Source organism: Nelumbo nucifera, chromosome 3 (genome assembly GCF_055504915.1).
Source record: "Nelumbo nucifera cultivar China Antique chromosome 3, China Antique-T2T, whole genome shotgun sequence".
Classification (NCBI taxonomy): domain Eukaryota; kingdom Viridiplantae; phylum Streptophyta; class Magnoliopsida; order Proteales; family Nelumbonaceae; genus Nelumbo; species Nelumbo nucifera.
Window position 1 is genome coordinate 54,602,675 of NC_142651.1, and position 25,960 is coordinate 54,628,634.

Consider the following 25,960-nt stretch of genomic DNA (forward strand, 5'->3'; position numbering starts at 1 on the left):
ACACCACAACTCGTCAGGTACCCCTTGGAGTTGTGCATATCAGCACAATATGCCTTCGGGGCTGCATTAAATCGTATTGATGGATACAATCTGATACACATGAGTCCAGATCTGTTGTAGTCTTAAAGTAGTGGACTTTGCTGTAGACCCAATGACCAAATGCCATTTGTTCTTACACTGTGGGGACGGAGAGGGTTTGGGGAGGAAGGAGAGGCCGAGAGGGTCAACAAAAATGGTGGAAGTAGGACGCGTTCAAGAAATTTAAAAAATAAATAAATGATAAACAAATATTTACTCCAATAATAGTGGTGTGTTTTGTTAACTTATCACACATGAGAAGAAAATCATATGTGTAAATAACAAGTGGCATTTAATTATTAGGTCTAGAGCAGAGTCCATTGCTTTAAGACTACAGCAGATCCAAACTTGAGCATATCGGTGTCTATTTTGACGAAACTAATCTATTTTAGGCTTAATTTTCCCCAAAGTTTGAATAAGAATCAAAAGTTATAAAAATAATTTATTTTATCTATCTTAATATGTTTTATTTTGCATATAGATTATATGTTAAAAATGAAAACAAATAGAACTATTATTTATATAAAAATATTAAATAAATAATTTTTCCAAAACAAAATCAACAAAAATTGAAAATTATAAATGATAATTATTGGATTCATACTTTACGCATTTTCTACTATTTCCAAAGAAAGATACTCAGATATACTAATACTTTTATACAAAACAAAGGATATACTAATGTTTTAATCCTTTTAATAACTATATTTTACTTGTGATGATTTACCTGACAAATTTTACAAGCCCTGTATGCATTTATAGCAGATTTAAAGTCAATCCCACTGCTTACAATGTGTTATTTATTTGTTTAATAACTATATTTTATTTGTACTCATCTGGGCGGTGCCTTGGTTGAGACTGGACTCACCAGCTTACAATGTGTTATTTATTTGTTTATTTTGTTTGGTAGAGCAGCTTACAATCTGTTCATGGCAGAAGACTTGCAGTCAAATGTGTCATTTCGCGATAATTGCTTTCTTCTTTCTCCAAAAACAAGTACAAAAGATTAGAGAAAAACTTTCTTAACACCTCTCTCTCTCTCCCCCTGTAGGCCTAAACTTAAGGAAGAGAATGAAAAGATTATATGAAGGAATTGAAAACTACAGCAACATCAGACATGTCACCAATTCGAAGACCTCCTCTTATTTTTGCATCTTTTGTTCCTCTGTTTCTACTCTCTCTTTGTTTTAAGGTATCATCATCAACAAGAGAAGAAGCACAAGCACTGGTCAAATGGAAGAACAGCTTATCTTCCTCTGCTTTTCTCAATTCTTGGTCTCTCCGCAATACCCAGAACCTCTGCAACTGGACCGGTATCATCTGCAACACTGGTGGAAGTGTTGCCCAGATGAACCTCTCCAATTCACGTCTTCATGGGACACTAAATGAACTCAGTTTCGCATTGCTACCCAACCTCACCCACTTTGATGTCACCATCAACATCCTCCATGGAGCAATCCCATCAGCCATTTCCAACCTCTCGAAGCTCATTCATTTGGACCTGGGCAGCAATAGTTTTAATGGTTCCATCCCTCTGGAGATCAGCATGCTACCAGATCTTCGGTTTCTTAGCCTTTTTGACAACAATCTCATGGGTCTAATTCCTAATCAGCTCGGCAATCCCCAAAAGGTATGTTAATACTTAGATCCCAAAGCAAACATCTTAGAATCCCATGACCTGTCAGAGTTCTCCATCATGTCTTATCTTACTTAACTTAGTCTTTACTGTGATTCACTTGCCTTGGAATTCCCTGCTTTAATACTCCATTGCTGGAATCTGATATAACAAAGACTTGTGACTCAATCATCCTACTGGGCCATAGCAGATTCACTTAAGATTGAATACCTCAATTTTTCTGGCAGTTCCTTTCAAGAACCATAATCTATCAAAGCTTCTTATAACTAAAATATTTTCATGTTTGACCCCAACAGGTTTACTGGTGTGGTATCCACTGACATCAGTTCCCTACTCACATTTCAAATTCTTGTTTTACATAAAAACTCACTACGTAGAGAGATCCCTTCTGAGCTCAGTCTTTGTGTTAACTATGCTTTCCTTGATATTTCTTGTAATTCCTTCACTGGGATCTTACATCTGTTCTGTCCTTATACAAGCTAGCCATGATGTGTAAACTTCATATCCAACATAACTAGCTGCTAGGAGAGTTTCTCCCCATACTTTCTTTGCAAATTGGAAACAGTTGCTGTTGGACCTTTGGAGCAATTTCTTCACAGGACAGATTTCATCCAAGATAGGCAGACTGAAAAAACTCAATTCCTTGTTCCTCTTCCTCGACTACAATAAACTTTTATATTTAATCCCACCAGAGAGAGGGAACCTGGAAGAATTGCAAAGATTACATCTCCTGTTCAATTCTCTCATTTCTCCTAAACCTTCCATATTGTGAAACCTAACCAAGCTTTAAAGCTTGTTTACCAATAAAAATGTTTATACTTATTTTCCAACAATTTAACTGCTATATGTATGGTTCTTCATAAGAGATTTGGGAGCATTTTGACTGAGAGAGGTTAATTAGGAAGTGGAATCAGTTCAGGTAAAAGAGAGGCGTTCAAATCATTGAGGAAATTTCTTGTTAAAAAGAGATGGTGGATGCTTCTAGCAGCTGAAATGGGATTTCTTGGTTCGCATTTTCCTGTATTTGATTTCTGGTGTTAGCTTGTTCTGTGTTTTTCCAATTGGATTTGTGGGGTAGAATATGTTAAACCTTGTGTATCCTTTTCTCAGAATGGGGTAATACCTTGTCACCAAGCCTTGTAATCTCTCTCTTTATTTTTCTATTGTAATGAGTTTTTCTTTAGAGATCAGAAATTGAGTGCTCTAATAGAGTTTGCTTTTGATGGTAACCAATTGCAGGGTGAGCTTCCAGACAGCATCTTTGGCCTTGGGAGGCTTAAACACTTGTCAGTATCTTCCAATGATTTATCAGGAAAAATTCCAATGGAGATTGGAAATTTGAAATCACTAATTACACTTCACCTCAGCGGGAACAAATTACAGGGAGAACTGCCAGATGGTATCTTTGGCCTCGGGAAGCTTGAACATCTGTACTTTGGTTCCAACAATTTATCTGGTACAATTTCCATTGAGACTGCAAACCTAAAATCATTAATTGCGCTTGATCTCAGCATGAACCAATTTCAGGGAGAGCTACCAGACACTATCTTTAGCCTTGAGAAGCTTGAGTTACTGCACTTGAATTCCAACAATTTGTCTGGTACAATCTCCACCAATATTGGAAGCTTGTCATCACTAATTTCTCTTGACCTCAGCATGAACCAATTTCAGGGTGAGCTTCCAGACAGCATCTTTGGTCTTGGAAGGCTTAAATACCTATCCTTATCTTCCAACAATTTGTCTGGTAAAATTTCTGCAGAGATTGGAAACCTGAAATCACTAATTGCACTTGATCTAAGTAGTAACCATTTGCAAGGTGAGCTGCTGGAGAACATCTTTAGCCTTCATAGGCTTGAGTACCTGAACTTAGGTTCCAACAACTTATCTGGTACAATCCCTAAGGAGATCAGAAACCTGTTTTCATTAGTTGCACTCGATATCAGCAAGAACAGACTGCAAGGAGAGTTACCAGAAACCATCTTTGGCCTTAAAAATCTTGAGTTACTGCACTTAGGTTCAAACAATTTATCTGGTACCATCTCCACAGAGATCAGAAACCTGACATCACTTACTGAGCTTGATCTCAGCGCAAACAAATTGCAGGGAAAGCTGCAGAACATCTTTGGCCTTAGAAAGCTTGAATACTTGTCCTTATCTTCCAACAACTTATCTGGTCCAATCTCCATGGATATTGGAAATCTGACTTCACTAGTTGCACTCAATCTCAGTGTGAACCATTTGCAGGGTGAGTTACCACACAACCTCTTTGGCCTTCCAAAGCTTAAATACATAGCTTTAGACTCCAACAATTTAACTGGTGCAATCCCCACAGAGATTGGAAACCTTACATCTTTAATAAGGCTTGATCTCAGTGCAAACCAATTACAGGGAGAGATACCAAACACCATTTGCCAGCTTGAGAATCTTAAAATACTTTCCTTACGTAGCAACAATTTGTCTGGTTTCATTTCATGAGAGGACCTGTACAGAGTAGTTTGAGATATGTACTTGTATTAGCTCCTCACACAAAAAGGTAAATTCATGTTCCTTGATATTACAGAATGTTTGAACTTCCAATGAGAAGTATTGTTGCTGGGTGGCATTTTATCTCTAGGTTATCTCAGGTTGCTTTAAGAGTTTAATCGCCATATATACATTCCTTTCTTGCTAGCTTGCTTGGTGTACTAATCTTTTTCTTCTGTTTCCTAAAGGGGTGGCAAAATGGGTGAGCCAACATTAGAGAGTATTCCTTCGAAATCGAAAAAAAAAAATACTAATTAAATCAAATAACTTGATTTAATGCAAGGTTCAAAGTATCGACACAGAGGTCGATACTTTTTTCTTAAGTTTTATTTATTTATTTTTTTGAAAACGGTTCAGAGGGGTCGGTATAAGGCCTGGCTACCCTCTGAACCAGTGTCTGACCCGATACAATCCTTGGAGGGGCGTATCGGTAAACCATCGACACAATACACATCAGCCGATATGAGCCGATCCATATCGATACTTTGAACCTTGGTTTAGATGTAACTTAGATTATTGGGTCAGCCTGACCCCAATCCATCCTAAAAAGGTTAGGGTTCCAATATTGGATTGAAGATTGGATTAAGTCTAGGTTTAAGGTGGAAAAATGTCAACCCTATATAAAATTGGATTGGGGCAGGGTTGATGCCCTGAGTATCTTGACCCAATCATTTTCAAAGTCTAAGTGTTGGTTTCGCAGTTGTTATTTAGGCTCAACAGCAAATTCATGAACTTTCTCTACAGAATGGTATAATTAGAAGTCAAGGTGGGAAGACAATATCAAGAGATCTCATCTCACTTTTGTCATTGTAATCTGATTATTGAAACCTCCTATTGAAGGATGTATTAGACCAAAGGCTTCCACCTTCCACAGGTCAATTACTAGATGAAATTCTTACCAAAAATAAATTACTAGACGAAGTGGTATTGATAGCACTAGCATGCAGGAATGTCAATAACAAGTGAGGACCCACCTTCCCTACCTTTTTTGCCCTTATTTTCTTTTATCTTTTGTACAGTCAAGACCCCATGCGACGCACGGGCTTTTTTTATGAGCAAAATTGAAGATGGAGTTTTATGACATTTCCAATTAAATGGTGTCCATCTAAGTTCAATTCAAGTGGCCAATTTCCTATTCTTTAAATAAATTTGTATTATTTTTGTATCTTAATGTTATTTTTTTGAAAAAATATTTTTATTGGTTTATTATTATTTGTATTATTTTTAGATAAAATTATAATTACCATCATCTTATAACAATTCTATAAACCAGCTTTGTGCTATGACCTAACAAAGGCCTACCCCATAGTTTTGAGAAAAAAGTGCAAATACCTCCTTTCCCTTGACTCTTCAGTAACAAAAACATTGAAATTATCAAAATACCCTTATCATTGTTAATGCATTATCATACATAACTTAAAGTTTCAACTTTACCTACCACTAATTTATTTTGCTAGACAACTTTCAAAGAATAATTACATTTCTTGGACAAATGTAAAAAGGCTGAAGTGAAGTAAAATTAATGCATTACATCAACATTTTTTAATTTGGAATCCTTACTAAAGGTATTTACACCTTTTTTCAAAACAATAGGGGAGGTTTTTGTTAGGGTCAAAACACTTGGGAGTTTCATAGGATTGTTAGAAAACCCAAGGAGGGATTTATAATTTTCTTATTTTAAATGGAATTTAAATTGGTTTTAAAATAATTAAACTATGTTTAAAACTAATACTGGTTATTAATTTTTAAAATTAGAAAAATTTGAATTTATTTAAGTATATTAAGTTTCTATTAAATTTAAATTCCTTATGAAAATTAATTAACTATATAATTTTTTATTTAATTAAATATATATTTTTTTTATTTAATTAACTATATTAATTTTTTATTTAAGTATCTTATTCCTTTCATTAATTAATTTCTTTTTATTATATTAATAAAAATACTTTTTATCAATAAAAATAATTAATAATTGTTATTATTTTGTTTAAGTAACTTACTAAATTATTTTTATTATGGTTAATTAATTTTTATTATTTTCATATGGAATCAAATGGATTATAATTTTAAATGGAAGTAGATTATTTGGTGCCTAATATATTATTGGATATCTCAATTTCAATGAATATATCATTGGTTTAGGGCAAGATAGATAGATAGATAGATAGATAAAGTTAATGAATTTTATGCAATTTAATGGAGTAATGGAGATGAGAGAGAATTAGTGGCATGAGTTATTGAAGGAGATGATTAATGGCATAATTAATGATGTTAATGAGGAGTGTTAAAAGTCTTAAAAGTGATTGGTCACTTGTGTTATTTTAATCAATTTTAAAATTCAAAAATTCAAAAAAAAAACAAGAAAAAAGATAAGTGCCTTTGAGAAGAAACCAGAAAAAAAGATAAGTAGGTTTGACAATAAACCATAGAGGATGAAAGTGCCAACTTGGCACATTGCATTTTAATATATAGATATAGATGGAAGGAGGTATGCTTGGGATCCCTTTATTTCAATATCAAATCTAAAAGAACCTTAATAAAGAAAAACATCACAAAATAGGAAAGCATTAGAGAAGACAAAGATATATATTGGTTTAGTCTCGCCAATATCAGAGACATGTTCTTCACTAGCTATGCAAAAGAATGAGATGCTAATATAAGATATTGGGAGAATGATGGTTCAGCCCAGGGTCAGCATTTTTAGGCACAAAGTACAGTTGGGGTGGGTGCCAAACTGGAATTGATGCCAAATCACGGGTTAGCATTGGTGTATAGAATGGGGGTTTTTGACATTTTGAATGTTTATAGTTCTGCAGTGGAATTCAGAAATTTGCATTGGGCTTGTCTGTACTTTTCTAAAAGATATTTTTGTATGTCATTCCCCCTTCTCTCTCTCTCAAAATACTCGAATAATAAATATTTTATTAGTGTGCAAAAAGTACTGTGAAAAAACACTTTTTTTTTCTCTCCACATGTAAAATTATGTCTTTTGGCGATTACCATATTTATACCCTTTTATTATAGACAAAAAAAATTCCAACTTTTATAACAAAACCATATATATATATATATATATATATATAACACCACAATGACTTTCCTTTTGGCAAGGCTATAATGTACAAAATTAAACACAAAAAACAACAATCTTCACCTTATTTTGTAGTTACCTTGAAGGTTTCTTGTTGAAGTCTCCAAGGATGCAACTTGGGCAGGTTTGGATTAAGCAATTGAAGGAGACTATTGCTATGTGATTTTCTTGGTGTATGAAAAATAATAGGAATGTAGAATGACTATGTACCAAACTTCAACATCAATATATTAACATGGGCATTATGAATAGGAGTGCATGTAGGGTTGAGTTAGGTTAGGTTAAGGTCAACCTTACCCAACCCATTCTAAGCCCCCAACCTTAGGGGTGCACATGGTTTGGTTAACTGAACCATTTTTTTTTTTTCTGAAACCAAACCAGTCCTTCGATTTTTGTAAAATCCCTAACCAAAATCAAATAACTGGTTGGTTGGTTTGGCTCTTCTATTTTTTTTTTTATATTTATAATCAAGGATTAAAGTATCGATATCGAGAATTATATCAGACAACTCAGATACAAATACAATTTGGAAACACATGGATATGGATGAAAGATATGAAAATGCTTAGATATACTAGGGAAATGCATACAAATTACTTAAATACATTAATAACACTAAATCTAAAGCTGAATTCACTATGAATAAGGTATAAATACATGAGAAATGCACACTTCAATAGATTATATGAAGAGAAACATTACAATCAACAATACCGGGACTTTGGAATATGTACATATCATACAATAATTATCATTCTATTTCAGCTTTTATAATTATATTTTTTAATGTTTATTAATTTTTGGGAGAATTTTTATTTAGTAAATTTATATAAATAATCTTTATTTTTCAAAATAATAAATGTATTTTTATTTTTAACATACAATTGTTTATTTTACATATAATTTTAAAATAAATGATATAAATCATTTAAGGTAGATATAATAAAATAAATTATTATTATAATTTTCAGTTTTTATTAAAATTTTGGGTAAACTTAACTCTTAAATTATTTAGTTCAGTTTTTATAATTATAATTTAAAATTTTATTAAATTTTTGGGAACTTTTATTTATTTAGCATTTTTATTGACTCTATTTTTCAGATAATAAATATGTTTTCAATTTTAGCATATAATTTATAAGTAAAATAAAACATATAAATCATTTAAGATAAATAAAATAAATTAATTTTTATAAATTTCAGTTCTTATTAAATTTTTGAGGAAAATTAAATCTTAAATCGAGGTTTGAATATGTCATAAAATTAGGATCCGATACGCTTTTGTATCAGTGAGTGTTGAACCGTATCCATAGATACAATGCGATACATACCAATACAATGGCATATTGTGCTAATATGCACAACTAACAGGATATACACAATGTCGTAGCATATCCTGTGCCGATGAGGATGGATACGAATAACGGATACGATATGCCTTGTATCAGGTGAATCATATTGATACTTTAAACCTTGTTTATAATACATATTATAATATATATATAATATTATAAATAATATTTTTTAACCCAAAATTTTATAGGGGAGGATGTAACCCACCTTGTCCCAAGCCCTAATACATTGTGCTCACTGCACTTAGAAAAATAAAAAACCCAAAGCCTATTTACAACGAAGTCTAGGAAGATGTAAAGCACCATAAAAAATATGACAAGGAAAATAATTGTTGTAATCAAAATAGAGGCTTTCAAAGGCATCACAAGCTAAATTTGCTAGACTATATTTGCTCCTGCATTCCCTTCACGAAGAATTGAGAGAATTCTATTTGCTTGTCAACCGCTAACTCTGTGATGTCGTCGATCCAGGAAAAGATGGTCGAAGGGGGTGGGGAGGAGCCTGAAAGGCAAGGACCTGCATTACCATGGTAATCAAAACCGGAGTGGACCAGATGGTTGGATCGGAAAAACTGGGAACCGGTCAGGTGATCGGTTTCATTTTACCCCAGAACTGTTATTTTGCCAAAAACCATTGATTTGGTCAGTAAATCGCTGATTCAAGTGGTTGAACCATTTGAACCGTCCAATAATTTTGGTCGTTTTTATTTTTTATAATTTTTTATTTTTTTGTCAGAATGGAGCCGTCTATTCAGTTTGAATGATCAGACCGTTTGACCCAGAAACCAAACCCCTAACGATTCATTATCTGGTTTGATTTTAAAAACCTTGTGTATTACTACCTTGGAATCGCATTAAACAATGAGTCTCGAGATGCCCAGAGACTTCGCATAGAAAATAGCATCACGGTTTACTCTTTTCTCAGCCACAATGTTGGTTGTAAAACCACAAAAGGAAGCAAAGGCAAAAATAAATTGCCCATGTTCATTTCAATATATTATATTATAAATAATACATAATATATATTAAAAATAATATATATATATACACCAGTTGATTCAGTTAACTGTCAGTTTTTTTAGATTAATTGAGACGAAATTAATACCTTTAGTTTTTGAAAACTATTGAACCAAAACCAAATTGATTAGTTCAATTAACTGGACTTTTGGTTTTTCAGTTTTTGATGAGCACCACTCCTCTAAACAACCCTAATATTAACCCAACCTAAAATCCCTAATCCATACCAACCCGACGTTAACTTTGAGTTAGGTTGGGCTCAAGTTGGGTCCAGCCTAACCTCTTAAAATCTCATAAAATTAATATCTTAATTTTTGTTAGCCTTGGAATAAAAGAACTAAACTCAACTTTCACAACCATATACTAACCATATTTTTTATTGGTATTTGTTTGTTTGATGTTTTTATTAGTTATTTAGTATAAATCTGAAAAGAAAAAATGGAATGCTTCAAATGGTTGTTTTCTTGGTAAACATGTTCTAAATAATTAGAGTATTATGAATTATATGATAGGCTTCCTATAAAATCAAGAAATCAGCAATAATAAAACATAAAATTATGGATTGAAAATCACTAATGACAATTAGCTAGATCAAACCAGTAATTTGATACATCGTGAGAAAGAAAATTATAAGAAAACAAAACATACAAAATAAATAAATGAAAAAAAACAATACTTATAAATCCATAGCTGGATCATATATAATATAAAATATTATATTATATAAGTTTTATTATATAAAACTTAATTAGTAACCTAGGCTCAAAATTCGATCTATGATCACCCTTAGGGATGAATTTGGAGAGGTCAAATACAGCAAAGGTTAAAGAATTTGTTAGAAAAAAACAGAGGTGATTTAAGTATTTTACCAAAAATAGTAAAATGCACTATCCCTACAACTCCATCATGGAATCTTCAATTTAGTATATTTTGATGTATACACAACCAATATGAACTTCTCTTCATAAATAGTCATTGTACAACAATCTGTTGAAAGTACATTTTTATATCATAGAATAAAATTTAGAAACTTTATTCCCAATTCTGAAAATCTTTAGTAAGCTAGATTGATCAAGTTTACTAAAAGGAATATCAAGTTGTTTTCTTATCTCATGGTAAGATCTTGAATGAAATTCTGATCCCACAATTAACTAGGGGGTTATTCTTTTAATTGGAGCTAATTATGTCTTATTGAGAAGAAGAAAAGGAATTACTCTCTATACTTTGGAAGCTCAGAGAAACTTGAGACTTTACTAGTTAATGTTGAAGGAATATTCGTAAGGGGTGACTAAGCCTTCTTTTCAATTAAAGTAGAAGTTTTCTTTTCTTAAGGAATCTTAAGATCTTCTAGTCATCTTTTCTATACCAATATAAATTGAAGGAGATTAATTTTCCTATGTCCTTTTCTAGGTGCATAGAAAATAAAACTTCAACATCAATATTAGCTTGGATATTGTGAATGGGGGCATATCTAGAGAATGCCAAAGAGAACTGCAGATTCATTGATCATAGTCATAAGCATCTTCTTTGGGCAGATTGGAAGCTCTCTCCTAAGAGATTTAAGGGAGACAATAACAAATCCAATTTAATTGTTTCTCTTATAGATTTTAAACCATACATTAGGGGAAATGGCCGCTTGTCATTGGCAGCATTAACAACAAAATTTCATCTTATGACCATAACATTGTACGTTCAAAGACTATATACAAATCAAAGCCACTCTTTTTCAAGGACATGAAAATTTAAAGAAACAATATCTGACCAGACCAAGAAGAAATAGATAGAAGAAGAGAGGAAGATATGGGTCCCAAACATTATTAGCACTCCACTCCACATTGCCTAAGAATTGGGCCTGTCTGCTTAGGCAAGAAAGGATCAATCCGCACCCAAACCAAGGAGAAGATTGATGCAAGAAGAATTGACCAGAGCACTACAATGGTAGGTGTTCTGTTCTGCCTTCCCATTAGTCCTTTGAGGAAGGGATAGAGATGAACAATGACCCAAAAGGCAAAAAATAGCTTCCCAAATAGGGGGCCCCATGAGCCATAACCATTGTTAATGGCATCCGATACTCCAGCAACAACTCCAACCATGTTCAAGATAATCAGTGTTGTAGGAGGAATGAGAAGTGTAGTCCATTTGAAGAGGTACAGTTCACCAAACTCTGCATCATCTGCAGCCTTTGAAGTTACAGTGAAGTTGGTGTCAACTCCTGCAAGAACTTTAAGAAGGCCTTGGAAGACGGCAAAAAGATGAGCTGAGACACCTCCTATCACCCAGAATTGTTCATTGCGCCACCAATCCTGAATGCTAACACCGCTCCATCGGAGCTCAAGCACACCAGTGGCTATGATGGACAAGAAGAGGGCAATGAACCATATGCTAGCAAGATTATTCAGCTGTAAATCATGGAATCTGGTTAGAATGGTAATGATGATTTAAACCCCTATATATATAATAGAATTTCTCCAAAAGAGATAACTAGTTTTAGTAGACAGGAAATATGTTCTAACATTACTTACAGTGGGAATGATGAACTTTCCAGTGAGAAGACAGACAGCAGGAATGGTGCAGTAGGCAAGCAAAGGAATGGAAGTTAAAGGGTAAACAATGGTGTTAGTATAGGCCAGCCTCTCTAACCATTTTAGTTTTCCTCCATAGCCATACCATAGAGGGCAATGCCGACTAAGGAATATCTCAACTGATCCAAGAGCCCACCTGAGAACTTGGTGCAGACGATCTGAAAGATTTATAGGAGCTGAACCTTTAAATGCAGCTAGTTTAGGAACACAATACACTGACTTCCATCCTCTGCAGTGCATCTTGAATCCTGTCAATATGTCTTCTGTGACTGAGCCATAAATCCATCCAATCTGTGAAGAAGAAAAATCACAAGCTAACCTCTTAGTAGGAATTACAAACTCTACCAAAGCTAGTTTTATAGAAATTGACATATGATTGATCAATCCACTAGATTGGATTCTGATCATATGTTGGTCTTAAGAACTAAATGATCCACAACATTTGGAGTCCTAAAGATAAACAGTACACACCTCTTTTCCCCATTCAGTTTTCTCTTCATAGCCACAGCTAATAACATGAATAGCCTCCTTAATGAGGGTTGTGTTGTTGGTACCCTCAGGAAGACCACCTTCTTCCATAAGTGTTGAAGCAATGAAGACAGGTGACTGTCCAAACCTCTTCTCAAAGTTTTTCTGAGACATGAGAGATGATTTCTCTAGCTCATCGTATCCTTCAAGCCCTTCTTCAATCTCTTCAAGATCAAAGATAGGGGCAGAGCCTTTCTTGGAATAGTTCTTTGCCATCGTTTTCTTCTTCTTGCTGTAAAACCCTCCAAACAAACTTCTTTCTCCCTTCTTTGACTTCAACTTTTTCCTTGATCCACCACAACAACAGCAACACCAAGAAGGCCAGCAATCACAAGTCATCTTTGGTCTCTTTTCAGACACTGGTGGGTCATAGCCATACAATGCTTGCCTGTTGAAGACACAACCAGTTCCAACATAGACTGGTCCTTGGATCCCATCCAAGCCTTTCATGTTGATCTACAACAAAAAACAAGCACTTGGTGCATTATTTTCTTATGAGAGCTTGATCACTTCCAAGGACTACAAATCCATTGATTAATAAGCTAGTATTTGTCTCAAGTTGCATGGATTTGTTTTCAACTCAAATTTTTATTTCTTTGTTGGATAGATCGATAGAGTTTCTAGTGGCCAAGAAAAAAAAGGTAGTAGGCCAACTTACATCAAAGAACACTATATTGCGATTAGCGTATCTATCGTGGCGATCAATACCGTCGAACCTCTGTGGAAACTGGACATAACATAGCTTCTTTCCAAGCTGAGGATCCATCAGAAAGCACATGGCTTCCCTTACAGCCTTGCTGTTGTTGATGTAGTGGTCACAATCCAGGTTCAACATAAAGGGTGCATTTGTTAGCACTGCAGAGACTCGCACCTAGTATTTGTATAAAACAATGCCATAACACAACAAACTTCTGTATCAGTACCCAAGGACCTTCTGTTAATAATTCACACAATGAACTCAGACAACCCACTCACCAAAGCATTCATGGCACCAGCTTTCTTGTGGTGTTGATATCCAGGGCGTTTCTCTCGTGAGACATACACCAGTCGAGGCAGCTCCTTGCCTTCCACATCTAGTGCACCTTGACTTCCCAAATAAACCTACAAAGTTATTAATTAGCAATGCAATTGCATCAATTCCAATGGTTTAAATTCTCAAGTGACATAGAAAGATTAAAATCAAAGAAAACTCTTTCAAATGAAACCTGAATCATGCCAGGATGATCTCTTGTATTGTTGCCAGGCCACGGTGTTCCATCCTGCATGACCCAACCTTCTTCTGGTTTCTTCTGTGCCTTTGCCACTAGTGCATTAATCCTCACCTTGAACTCCTCATATTCCCTCTGAAAATTCAACACCACAACAAACAACCACTTATGACAACCCAACCTAACAAAAATAAATAAAAAGCTTGAGCCTAGCTCCTCCTAGAGAGCTAGACAATTGAGACAATACGTAGCCAGATTGTGAATGATCTTCTCATAACAAGTAGTCCCAATCAGCCAGATTTGAACCTAGTTGGGGCTTTGACTTTTGCAGCCAGAAGTCAATTAGCCCAAAAACTAATGACCAATCAACCAAGCCTTGGGTTGGGCGGGCTTGACCTGTTCAAGTATGGATTCATTGGTCCACCGCTAGAGCCTAGAGGTGATTGATAAGGGCCTGGGCCTGGGCCCTGCCCAACCTAGACTGGGCTAGCCTTCTACCAAATCATCTAGTAATCGTTACAGATTGCTTGCTTACTTTCATAGCTCTACGTTCCTTCACAAAGGTTGGCTGGACCTTATCCTTCAAGTAGTCAATCTTTTGAGAGAAGTAGAACTCAGGAGCCCGTGGTTCAATGTTGTATTTCTTGCAGAATGGTACCCATCTCCTCGCAAATTCCGCAGTTTCTGATAATGTGTCGAAGAGAAGCATTGAAGCACCATCATCAGACACATAGCAACTCACCTTCTCCACCGGATAGTCCACAGAGAGGATGGATAGGACTGTGTTAGCTGTTATGATGGGTGGTTCCTTAAGTGGATCAACAGTACTCACAAAGACATCAACGGGAGCAAGACGATTGGGCTCGCCTTCTCGCTCGAACCGCAAGGAAAGGCGGTCTAGGTACGTTTCACGGGTAATGGGGAACCACTTGGGGAACTGATCTAGTATCCATGATAAGGCGAACCATATCTCACAGATTACAGAGATGAGCCACAGTGGGTAAGCATCATTTGCTGGGGTCAAGATACGAAACCGCAAGAAGAAGCAGAGTACAATGAGCCTCAGGACAATCACTATGCGGTAGGGGCTGATTTTGCTGGACGGAATTGGGACTTTCCTCCACAATGGTTGCCGGGCTTCAGCCATCCTGGTGGACACAAGGAATATCCAATTCAATTCAATTTGCAAGGCAAAAATAGATTTGTCCATATCCCTATCCCTCTTAAATATATATATATATATATATATATATATATATAACTTAAAATTAAATTTTATATGGTCAAGAATATAAATGTATATAGGAGTGCAACTTGGGTGAGGCCAAACCGAGTCTGAACTGACCCAACCCAAAATTTCATATGGTCTGGGCTTGATTTTTTTGTTATCAGACTGGGCCAAGGCCCAACCTGAGCCCAACAGGACTACACAGATACAATAGTTTAGATAAGTTTCTGGCATTAGGCCCAAGTTTCAGTTTCGGGCCTACGTTGGCATTAAACAGGGTCCAACGTGACCAAGTTGCACCCTAGTGAATCGAGAATTCGAGTTCAAATCAAGTAATATCTGAATCTGATTTGATTTATAAATGGATCGAATTTTCAATACTTTCTGGTTATCATATTCAAAGGCGATATAAATGAATCAAATTTGATAAATTTGAATCAGATTATCAGATTAAATCGGATCCATTTGCAGCCCTACCCATATGATTAAGATATACATGCAGAAACCCGCATAAACAATGAAGAACAATGAAGAAATTCTTACAGAATGTCGTCTTCATCGTCCTTGTCATTTCCTCCATCATCTTTGCTCACCAAACCTCTCTTTTCTTGCTTGGCTTTCCACTTGTCTACCCTCTCTTTCCATTCCGCATTATTGAAATCCTTCTCTCCTTCAAAATCCTTTCCAACAACTACAAAACAACAATAGAAATCCTGCAATTAATTCTACTGGCTGAAGAACTTACTATATCAAATTTTGAATTTACTTACCACTTCCAGCAATGGAAGAGAAACCCTGCCCATTGGGTTGCCATTGTTGTGGATTGTAGTCCCCATTTTCCTGCAAACGGAGATCTCTAGCTAATTACGACTCAATTTCCGTTGTTCTTTTAGCTTGATTATACTAGAAAACTCGATCGACAAGCTTATTACCAATAGTAAGGTTAGAGATTAGTTTTTAATAAACCGGTTTCAGTTTTCAGATTTTACAATAAGTGGGTTTTATTTACCGAGGGATTAACGACATGATGACGATCTGGGGTGTCTCGGTTATTCTTAATCTGAAATTCATCTTCGAAGTCATCAGCATCGCCATTGCTTTCATCGTCTCCCACAACTCTAGGACAACCTACAACAACAAGAGTTAATTAATTTAGAGAAAGAAGAAGAAGAAGAAGAAGAAGAAGAAGAAGAAGAAGAAGAAGAGGAAGAACCTTTATGACGTTTATAACGAGTGTTGCACTGAGGACAGCACTGGCTCCCTTCACTCCTCTCGTACTCATAGCAAGGCCTGCACACCGGGAATCCACACTCGTGGCAGGCCACGAACAACTCCCCATTCTCTTTTAATCCGATCTCGTCGCCACAAACTCGGCAGATTTTCGAGACTGACTGGCGTATGGCCGGCCGAGGCTGCCGGATTATGCATGAACACGACAATGCAAATGAGATGAAGATATCCAAATACAGATCACAGAGACTGAAAAGATTATCAGTGAAAGATCGAATTAAATACAACGCGTACCTCTTCAACACCATGCATTACATGGAGCTCATTCCTCTGGTGAGAACCGGCGATTAGGCCGGTCATGGTGTGCAAACGTGAAGCAGAGGCTGAAGAGAATGTGAAGGCGAGAGTCCTGTCTCCTGAGCGGAAGAGAGAGACGGAAGAGATCTTTTTTATGGGTGGTGAAATGTAAGAAATCTTGTTTCTTTCTTTACCAACCGTGAGTTGAGACGTCCCAAGTTGAGTCGAGGAGACGTTAATAGGATGGACTAACACCTAGCTTCGACTCTAAGCCAGGGGTTGGGTGCTTGGAGAGTTGGAGCTAACGCTCTTCTGTTCTGCATTTCAATTCCACGCATCCTGACCCCCAAAGCCAAAGGCCCACAAACGACAAACTCAGCCCAAGAGCTTCTGGGTTTTATTTATACCAAATATGGTTGCTAGAGAGAGATTGAACATCCACCAAATGGTGTTTGTTTCTTCAACTCCAATTTATCCTGTAAATAATGTTTTTTGTTTGAAGGAAACCCTCAATTTTTATTAAGATTATAGATAATATTTCCATAACTATATTATACATATTTTAGGATATGTTTATATATAGCATAAATATTATTTGTATGATATACATATATATATATATTAATAATTATTATATAATTTATATTAAATTCTCAGGCCAGGCCGGACCGGCCCGGCAATGTGAGCCCAAGCAGAAAGGATCAACCTTACCACAGGCACTGTTTTAAAAGGCTTAAACCTTGAGATATGAGGTGTATGCCTTAGGAGAGGTGCACAGATTTTGCCTATGTGAGGCTTAAGCCTTTATCAAAATGAGGTGTAAGCCTCAAGCCTCAAGGCGTGAGGCATACAAAGGCGCAGGCCTCAAATATCAATGATTAATTAGTGATTTAATGTAAAAATATATATTTTTATAATTTAAAACATATAAATAAATACTTCAATAATTATGGACCAAATAAAAAAGTAAAGTGAAAAATTAATAAGGCAAATCAATCTCTCTATTAGTTTTTCTTAGTGTTTTAAGATAGTTCAATACAAAAAGGATTAATCAAGTTCTTAGTTTCTTTTGAATAAATCAAATGAGATTATTATTATTATTATTATTATTATTATTATTATTATTATTATTATTATTATTATTATTATTATTATTATTATTATTATTATTATTATTATTGTTATTATTATTATTATTATCACCATCATCATCATCATTATTTACATAGATCAAATCAACAAAGTTATTTCCTTTCTTCTAAATTATTTTTTTACATGAAATATAAAATGTTTTTTAATTGTTAGTTGATTAGTTATTATTTTATTTAATGCTTAAATGCCAAAACTCATTGCTTATAAACTTCTATTTTATAGATATGTATATCTTCTATCATGTTAATTTAATATATTATAAATTATTTTCATAAATTTACAAATTTAATTTTTTTTCTTAAACTTTGAAGCTTATGCCTTGAAGCTTAAGCCTCAGCTTTTTGGGTCATTACACCTCAACAAAGCCTTTAGCTTTTTAAAACCTTGATCACACGGGCAAGTTGTTGTATACTAGACTACTAATAATAGATGTAGCTACTAGGATAATATGGGATTAGTAACTTAATTAATTGATGCATATGAGACCTGATCCGCTCACAACAAAATTGTTCTAACGTGATTTGTGTCCCCACATCCACGGTGGATCCTAATCTTATGATGGGTTCCAACACATATCATTATGTTAGGACCATATATGTTGGCACAATTTTTGTTGTGAATATATCCCATGCAACTTGGTGCATAGTGGGAGCCCAGATCTACTTAGAGGTGTAAAATGGCCATGCCGGCCCGCAGACCATCCCTTAGGATAACTTGGGGGGTTGGCCCCGCACGGTCCATGGCCCAAGCCCATGTGGGCCCGTGCAGTGTCGTGGGCCGCGGGCTGGGCCACTTGATCATGTCGTGTCTGCCTGGCCCATGGACCTAAAACCCTAAACCCAGTATAACCCACACGATCATACCGAGCCTGGCACAGCCTATGGACCATTATGTCGGACCGGTCCAAATTCATGCTAAGCCATAGGCAATACGGCTCGATTTACACCTCTAAATCTACTGCTCATCATGTAGTTGGGATCCCTTATCCACAGGACACCATAGCTGCACATCAGAAATATCTCCCCATAAATTAGAACATACAAGTATGAGAGTGTGCCATGGATACGTCATAGGTGTGGGTAGTGTAACCATTCATGATTGGTTATATAATTCATTACACAGAACATTGTGAACAGGGTCTACTGGCACAATGTGAACTGCCCACCCTTTTCATTATAGTATAGTATCCCTTAATACCTTAACCTTTTCCTCCGGACCATAAGCATAGTATTGGCAAAGCCAATGCTAACCTATACTTGATAAGAGATGACACCTTTTAAAAGTCAAAAGAAGTCAAGAAGCTGAGGCAATCAGATCAAGCCCATGCCAACCCTATTAGAAATATACAACTTTTGAGTGGTGATTAGACGAAGATCAAAAGAACTTTAGGGTCAATTTGGTTTACGGTTGGAATTGGAACCGAAATCAAAATGGTTATTCCTTTCACCTGTTTGGTTTAGTCTGGAATCGGAATTAGAAGCAAAATTAGTTACAATGGATCTCATTCCCAAGAAAGGGGGAGGGGAATGGCCATTCCATTAAGGATAAAAATGAAAATGAAATTTCGATTCCATCCAACCAAACATTAGAGATGAACCATTCTGATTCCAATTCCAAACTTCTAATTCTCACAAAACCCTTTAAATGTATTGGGTTAAGTTTGGATTCATAGTGTGACGTTCAAAGGTTGGGTTGGGGCTGGGGGTCAACACCTTAGCCACAGGTGGGACTAGGGTTAACTTCAGCCTGAACTAACTCAAACAAACTTGGACCCAACTGTAAAGCCTCATAAGATAAAAGGAAAGAATGTCATGGTTACGGTCTGCAAAACACGTTTCTATATCTGAAATATAAAATCATAAAATCAGCTAAGAGTGATCATGGCCCAGGCTTTGAGCCAAAACCAAGAAATTTCTAGGCCGGGCTAAAAATGGAAACAAAAATCTGGTGCGAAAATAAGTGTGTGAATATGGCTGAGTAGCCAATCGCATCACATGTTATTCAGTCACCAAACCCTCGGGTGAGACATGACATTTTCTCTAAAATGGTTTTAATTATGTTGGTTCACTCGGTTTTGCATTTGTCACAAATTGGGTAACTTATTCCTGATTTTGCAGATTTGGGTTTTGCCATAAAATGAATCCAACCAATTAACCGTATATGATCAGGGACGGTTTTTTGTCATGCAATCCGGACCGTTCGACTTTATCCCTGTCAATTTTAATTGATGAGCCTCGCGAACTACCTCCTCCTAACCCAGAATGGCTTTTTTTTTTTTTCATTGTTGATGCTTTGCTTTCAGCTACCATGACCACACTACAATTAATACCCGTTTGGAAAGTCTTTCATGGATTTTGGCTTGACAAGGGCCCATCAGAAAAGCTATAAGCCCATGTAATAATGTTCTGTAAAAATGTGAAAATTTTGGTCCGGAAGGGCTGAGCAGAGGATTCAGCTATGATAATAATCCATCACAAGTGAACCAGTATTGTGTATGATTTTGTCTCTACACAATCTAAATATGTGATAGTGGTTTATTTGCACTTGGGACGTAATGGTTGGTTTCATAACTCATAATCATAGTTTTCAAAACTGGATCGAACTGGAAAAATTGGGAACTAGTCACCTGACCAGTTCCGTTTTTTCCAAAACCGTTGATTTTGGTCAGTAAACCACTGAATCGGCCGGTTAATCATTCTAACGGTTTTGACTGCTTTTTATTTATTTATTTATTTTTTTTGTCCGAATGAACTGACCATTCAGGTCAAACGGTCAGATATTCAACCCGGTAACCGGACCCATGACCGGTTCGGTCACCGAATCGGTTTTAAAAACCATGCTCATAACTGACAAATAAATAATTTGGACTCTCGGGATTTTTCACCAAACATAACTTATAAGCTGTCCACGAAGGTATTGCACTTCAGAGCTCCCAAACAGATACTTATAGTTGCTAGCCAATCGGCTGCTTAGCTGGCTTTTCTATGAAATTGGATCTGTTCTTCACAGAACGTGCCTCACAGCGCAGGTGTGCATTGAGAACATTTCCCATTATATATGATATTATCATTCATGGGAAAATGTTCCCAATGCACGGTAAAGATGGTGTGAGACACTCATTCCCTACATACATGCACATACTTATATCTAGGGGTGCAATTTTTTCGAGTTAGGGTTGAAATTTTGTCAAATTTTCAATAAGGGGGAGGATTTCTCTTCAAAAGACATTCAATTATAACTCGAAAGTCTCCTTCAATTTGGATCTTCCTGAAACTCTGCAACAAAAGCTGATGAAAAACCCACTCCGGCCCCTTGCCATTGCTTTGTTGATCCTCCCTCTGAGTCTCTAAAAACTAGCTGCACACCCATTAGCTTGAGCTGTTACAAATTTTGGTCCAGACAAGCCTCTTCCAATAGCTTATTGAAAGCTATATATAACCAGCCCAGGTATTACATGATCTTCCCTTTAGTCAAGTCTACATACAAATTTACTTGCTGAGGTTACTCAGTAATGCAATATTAAAACCTTGAGCTAACAAGTGTGAGAATGAATGTTCGAGTTTAAAAGCGATCACTTTGTAAAGAAAAAATGAAAAAGAAATTCAAAGGTTAGGACCATATTTAGGGGTGGATTCGAGTCGAGCCGAACCAAATACTTAATTATTCGAGCTTGGTTCGCAGGAATAGTATCAAGCCCGAATTCGAGTTCGAGCTTGATTCAAGCTAGAGACTTGAGCTTGAGCTCTACTATAAGCCAAGTATTTTTTTTTGAAAAATAAAAATTATATATATAACTATTTTTTTATTTTTCAGACAAAAAATTAAGAATTATAAAAATTATTTACTATTATACATAAAAATTAAAAATATTATATTAATAAAATTATTATTATATATAATAAAATTATTTATTATATATATGTACATATGTATATATAACAAAAATTATTTATTTAATGCTAGGCTCATGAGCCTCACGAACTAAGCTTCACTAGGCTCAAGCTCGGGTCGATTAGCAAACAAGCTTATATATCAGGCTTGATTCGACTCGAAACTCAGTTTAAACTAAACCAAACCGAACTCGAATAACTTATAAAAGGCTCGACTCATGACCACCCCCTGACCATATCAAATCTATTTCCAAGACCTAAGATAGCCAAAACCAACATTGGATAATGGCCTAAATTGAAATGAGATTCAAATCAAAACAGATTAGCCCATTTGATTGATCGTGCCATGAATGCTAAATCGGTGACAATGTGAAACCTGGTTGGCCCACGAAGAGAAAGAGAGAGAGATCCAATAACTAAATGAATTAAAATTTCGATCCAAATCTGATCCAATAAGAACATACCTAATTGGATTGAATTTGGATCATATTAGAGCAACGTCCGGTCCATTGACAGCCCAGATATAACTAGTAAGATCCATGAAATTTCAGTTTCAAAACGTAAATGAAAATCATAATGTCTCAGTAGTCTCTCAGAAGAGAAATATTCTTAACTAAAATTTATTGTAATTTTGGATAACCAGGTAAACCTAACATTGTCACAAAGTATTTACTCAAGTTACATACCAAAAGTCCAATCACTTTTTGAGCAAATTTTGAAGATTCTAAGAAATTAATTTAGGTAAAACCTCAAAAATTTAAATTTACTTCCTTTGAAATTGAGAATTTCAGAATTTGATTGTAGAAGTTCTCTTGGTTAGCAGTTTGTCATATCGACTTAAAATAGGAAAAATTATATATATTTTGGTAGTTTTGATTTATTTTCTTCCCTAATAAAATAACACAAAATTATTTATTTCTCTATTGAATTGAACACAGAAAAAATATAACCCATTATCATGTCATATAGAATATAGAAAATCAGTAATAAGTAAAATGAATATATTAAATTTGAATTAATTAATTAATTAATTTCATTTTAAAATGAATTTTATCTTTAATTCATTTTAATCAAATGATTTTTTTTTCTATTTCAGAGATTTTAAATTTCAGTTTTGGAAACAAAGCTTCTGAAATTCTGTTTCATGAAAAGAACAAAAATCCAAAAATTTTAGGTGTACAGTGGTGTTGTGTTGGGGTTGCATTTTGGGTATAATTCAATACAAATATTATTTCTAATCCAAACATTAAATTTGATGTTTCTCACACGGGTTCGACTATGATACCAGAAAGACATAATACCAGAAAAACTTCCAGCCAATAAACCAGTATGATACCATAAAAGAGATGATCAATCAGGTGGTATTCATCAAAATTCATGAGGTGCTTTGATTGGTCAAAACTCTTTTGTTTGGTACCATAGATTTTACCTTGTTACCAAGGTTCAAAATATTGATACGCCCGATACATCGGTATGGGCATATCGGTCGAATCGAAACTTTTTTTTTTTTCTGAAACCAATTCAGGGGGCCGGTTTAGGTCTCCTCCATCCCCTGAACCAGTCAGACCCCCGATACACCCACTATAGGGGCGTATCAGTGGAGTCCCGGAACGATACGTATCGGCCCGTATCAGCCAATACGTGTTGATACTTTGAACCTTGCTTGTTGCAGAGATGCATCTTTTAGAAATTAGAATTGAAATCACACTCATATATGAAATAACAATACATATTCCTCACAAATTTGTATAGACCAACCCAAAACCCAAATGGCAATGCAACACCTCCATACCAAACGGCCTCGTAATCAATTTCGAGCCTTAAATCCATCAAACACAAAGGGGTCTATTGAAATTCTCGAATGCTGAAGTTGTAATCAATCCAGTGCTAACAGAAAGCTACATCATCAGATTCTGAATCCGACTCTCTCCATTTCACACTCCTGCATTCCATCAGGAACCTTCCAAGTTCCAATTTCCAATGGTCCAATTCAATCCACGGAAGCTATTTCCTAATTCCCCAATTTGTGGTGGACAACAGTTAACAGTTCCATCTCGGAACTGTCACTGCTGGTCAAATGAAACGCGGGGATTCCTTACCGCCCATGTGGCATCTTTCTCTGGTCAAACAAAAGCTAGCACTCACCGATGACCATCCGATCAGAATAATTCTCTTCTTGATTCTTTGAATGGTTGGCCCACACCATGACATGCTGTGCCACGTGTCCAGCTTGAGAAGCCTGATTAAGATCCTGACTAAGAGAGAGGTTCACAGAGAAGAGACTGTTGTTTTCTAGTCATATGTTAAATGCATCTAGAAGACAAGAATTGGCCCCCACGTAATGCTAGATTCTAGAGACCAACTCAAATCCAATCCTCCTAAATGTGTGGCTCCCTTTGCTTCTCCAGCCTCTCTTTATAACTCCAGCCAAAGAAAATTAAAGGCCCTCAGAGTTACACCAGAACAACTCTAGATTCTAAAGCAACCTGAACAGAGGCAGCAATTCTGTTACAATAAACCAACTGATCAGGAAACAATCCCCTTGGGTCTCGGCGTAGCTGAAGAACTAGTCATTCTGTGAGTTGTTCAACATGACTACAGCAATTTCGGCAATTGGGTTCAAAGGAGAACTCTGTTCTTCCTTTCATGGAAGCTGGGGTACTTCCTTGGTGGGTGAAGATTACAGCACTCTGGCCAGCAAATCAGTTCCAGCAGTGGTTCGAGTTGCAAAGCCTGTGAGGTTGCAGCCCATGATGAAGAACGTCAATGAAGGGAAGGGTCTCTTCGCACCCATCGTCGTTCTCACCCGGAATATCATAGGAAAGAAGCGCTTCAACCAGCTTAGAGGCAAAGCCATTGCCTTACACTCACAGGTACCATTTCTTAAGCTGTTCTTTCTTCATATATCATCAGTATCAGTTGTTCTGTTTGAGGTATTCTGCAGACTCAAAATTTCTGGACTAATTCTATTTAAAAGAATCAAATCTTCAAATCTTATTTGGACTTGAAAAAAAATTATGTTCAGGTCATTACAGAATTCTGTAAATCAATAGGAGCAGATGCGAAACAAAGACAAGGGTTGATTAGATTGGCAAAGAAGAATGGAGAACGGCTTGGTTTCCTTGCTTGAGAAAAATCTACTTTTTTTTATTTATTTATTCATGGGGGAAAGTGGAAACTGTAATGCTATGTATTGTGTAAGGAACACCAGATGCATATACATTTCTCGTCTGGGTTTCCCTTCTGCTTCATGTGAACTTTCATTTCCCTTCTGAGTCAACCCCCCTCCCCAAGTCTTCTGTTCTCCGTCAAAATATAGAAAATTATAAGAAAGATCATCTTATGTAGTTGGCTATATTCTTTTTGTTTCTGAAAGAAAGACTTCTCTATCGGTCTGTGTGAAAAGATTTTCTGTAGGAAAATATATAATCTTTTGAGTTTGAGACTGAGATCAGGGCCTTCAGTCTCAACTCTCAAGTATCACATGCATCAAAGCAAACAATCGGAAGCATTCAATATGTGAATTTTTCCATTGACGGGTAATTTCTGACATCAAATTGGAATTGTGCAAGGTTTCCAGAACCACAAAAACTCTCTGCCCACGTTCAGTCCTTGAATCAGTATCACAATGAGAGACAGAAATGTAGCTTTTGAGATATCTCCCCAAATTTTTTGTCATTTTATCCCTCTTTCCTGGCTGGGATGTATTGAGATTTAGAGAGAAAATAGGGCTATAAAAAGGTAGGAGGGATCCAGGCTTCCCACGATTGGATCCACTAAAGCTGATGCCCAGGCTTGCAACAAATAAACAGCTTGGCCTAAAGGTGCGGAACGCATTCCCATGCCTCATCTGTTAAGCAGCTGTCTATAAAATCAACAGTCTCACTGGTAGCACTACCATTCAAAGAATGTTTTCATGCAAAGCTTTCAAGCCACTTCAAGCTAAATGCCTTTTATGCCATAACCTTTTTGCAAGAGCTCCGTTATAATCTGACTCGTCTTCAGCTTCAATTACCCTAGATATAGTAATGCTGCATTGTCTACAGGCATGTGATTGCCTTGGTGTTCATTCCCTTCAGATGTAAGCCTTGGAAGTAAAACCATCACAAACTAATTTTTCATGTCCTAGAAACGATTTCCTGTGTTGA

General features: G+C 35.9%; 3 protein-coding genes across 3 annotated transcripts; 2 read left to right on the plus strand and 1 right to left on the minus strand.

Annotated features, from left to right (window-relative positions):
• Nucleotides 1–1,051: 1,051 nt before the first annotated feature.
• Nucleotides 1,052–4,382, plus strand: LOC104600955 (uncharacterized). The gene is made up of 2 exons (XM_010264127.3): nucleotides 1,052–1,708; nucleotides 2,954–4,382. The coding sequence occupies exons 1-2, from the start codon at nucleotides 1,163–1,165 to the stop codon at nucleotides 4,187–4,189; spliced, it is 1,782 nt and encodes a 593-aa protein (XP_010262429.1). The 5' UTR covers nucleotides 1,052–1,162; the 3' UTR covers nucleotides 4,190–4,382.
• Nucleotides 4,383–11,276: 6,894 nt separating this feature from the next.
• Nucleotides 11,277–16,927, minus strand: CESA4 (cellulose synthase A4). Its single transcript, XM_010264128.3, has 12 exons — nucleotides 16,768–16,927; nucleotides 16,457–16,655; nucleotides 16,253–16,371; nucleotides 16,014–16,083; nucleotides 15,787–15,934; nucleotides 14,551–15,163; nucleotides 14,013–14,150; nucleotides 13,783–13,908; nucleotides 13,466–13,678; nucleotides 12,751–13,263; nucleotides 12,220–12,570; nucleotides 11,277–12,096 (listed from the first exon to the last, which is right to left on the minus strand). The coding sequence occupies exons 1-12, from the start codon at nucleotides 16,831–16,833 to the stop codon at nucleotides 11,515–11,517; spliced, it is 3,138 nt and encodes a 1,045-aa protein (XP_010262430.1). The 5' UTR covers nucleotides 16,834–16,927; the 3' UTR covers nucleotides 11,277–11,514.
• A 7,328-nt stretch (nucleotides 16,928–24,255) lies between these two features.
• LOC104600957 (protein PROTON GRADIENT REGULATION 5, chloroplastic-like) lies at nucleotides 24,256–25,167 on the plus strand. The gene is made up of 2 exons (XM_010264129.3): nucleotides 24,256–24,685; nucleotides 24,838–25,167. The coding sequence occupies exons 1-2, from the start codon at nucleotides 24,404–24,406 to the stop codon at nucleotides 24,940–24,942; spliced, it is 387 nt and encodes a 128-aa protein (XP_010262431.1). The 5' UTR covers nucleotides 24,256–24,403; the 3' UTR covers nucleotides 24,943–25,167.
• Nucleotides 25,168–25,960: the final 793 nt, after the last annotated feature.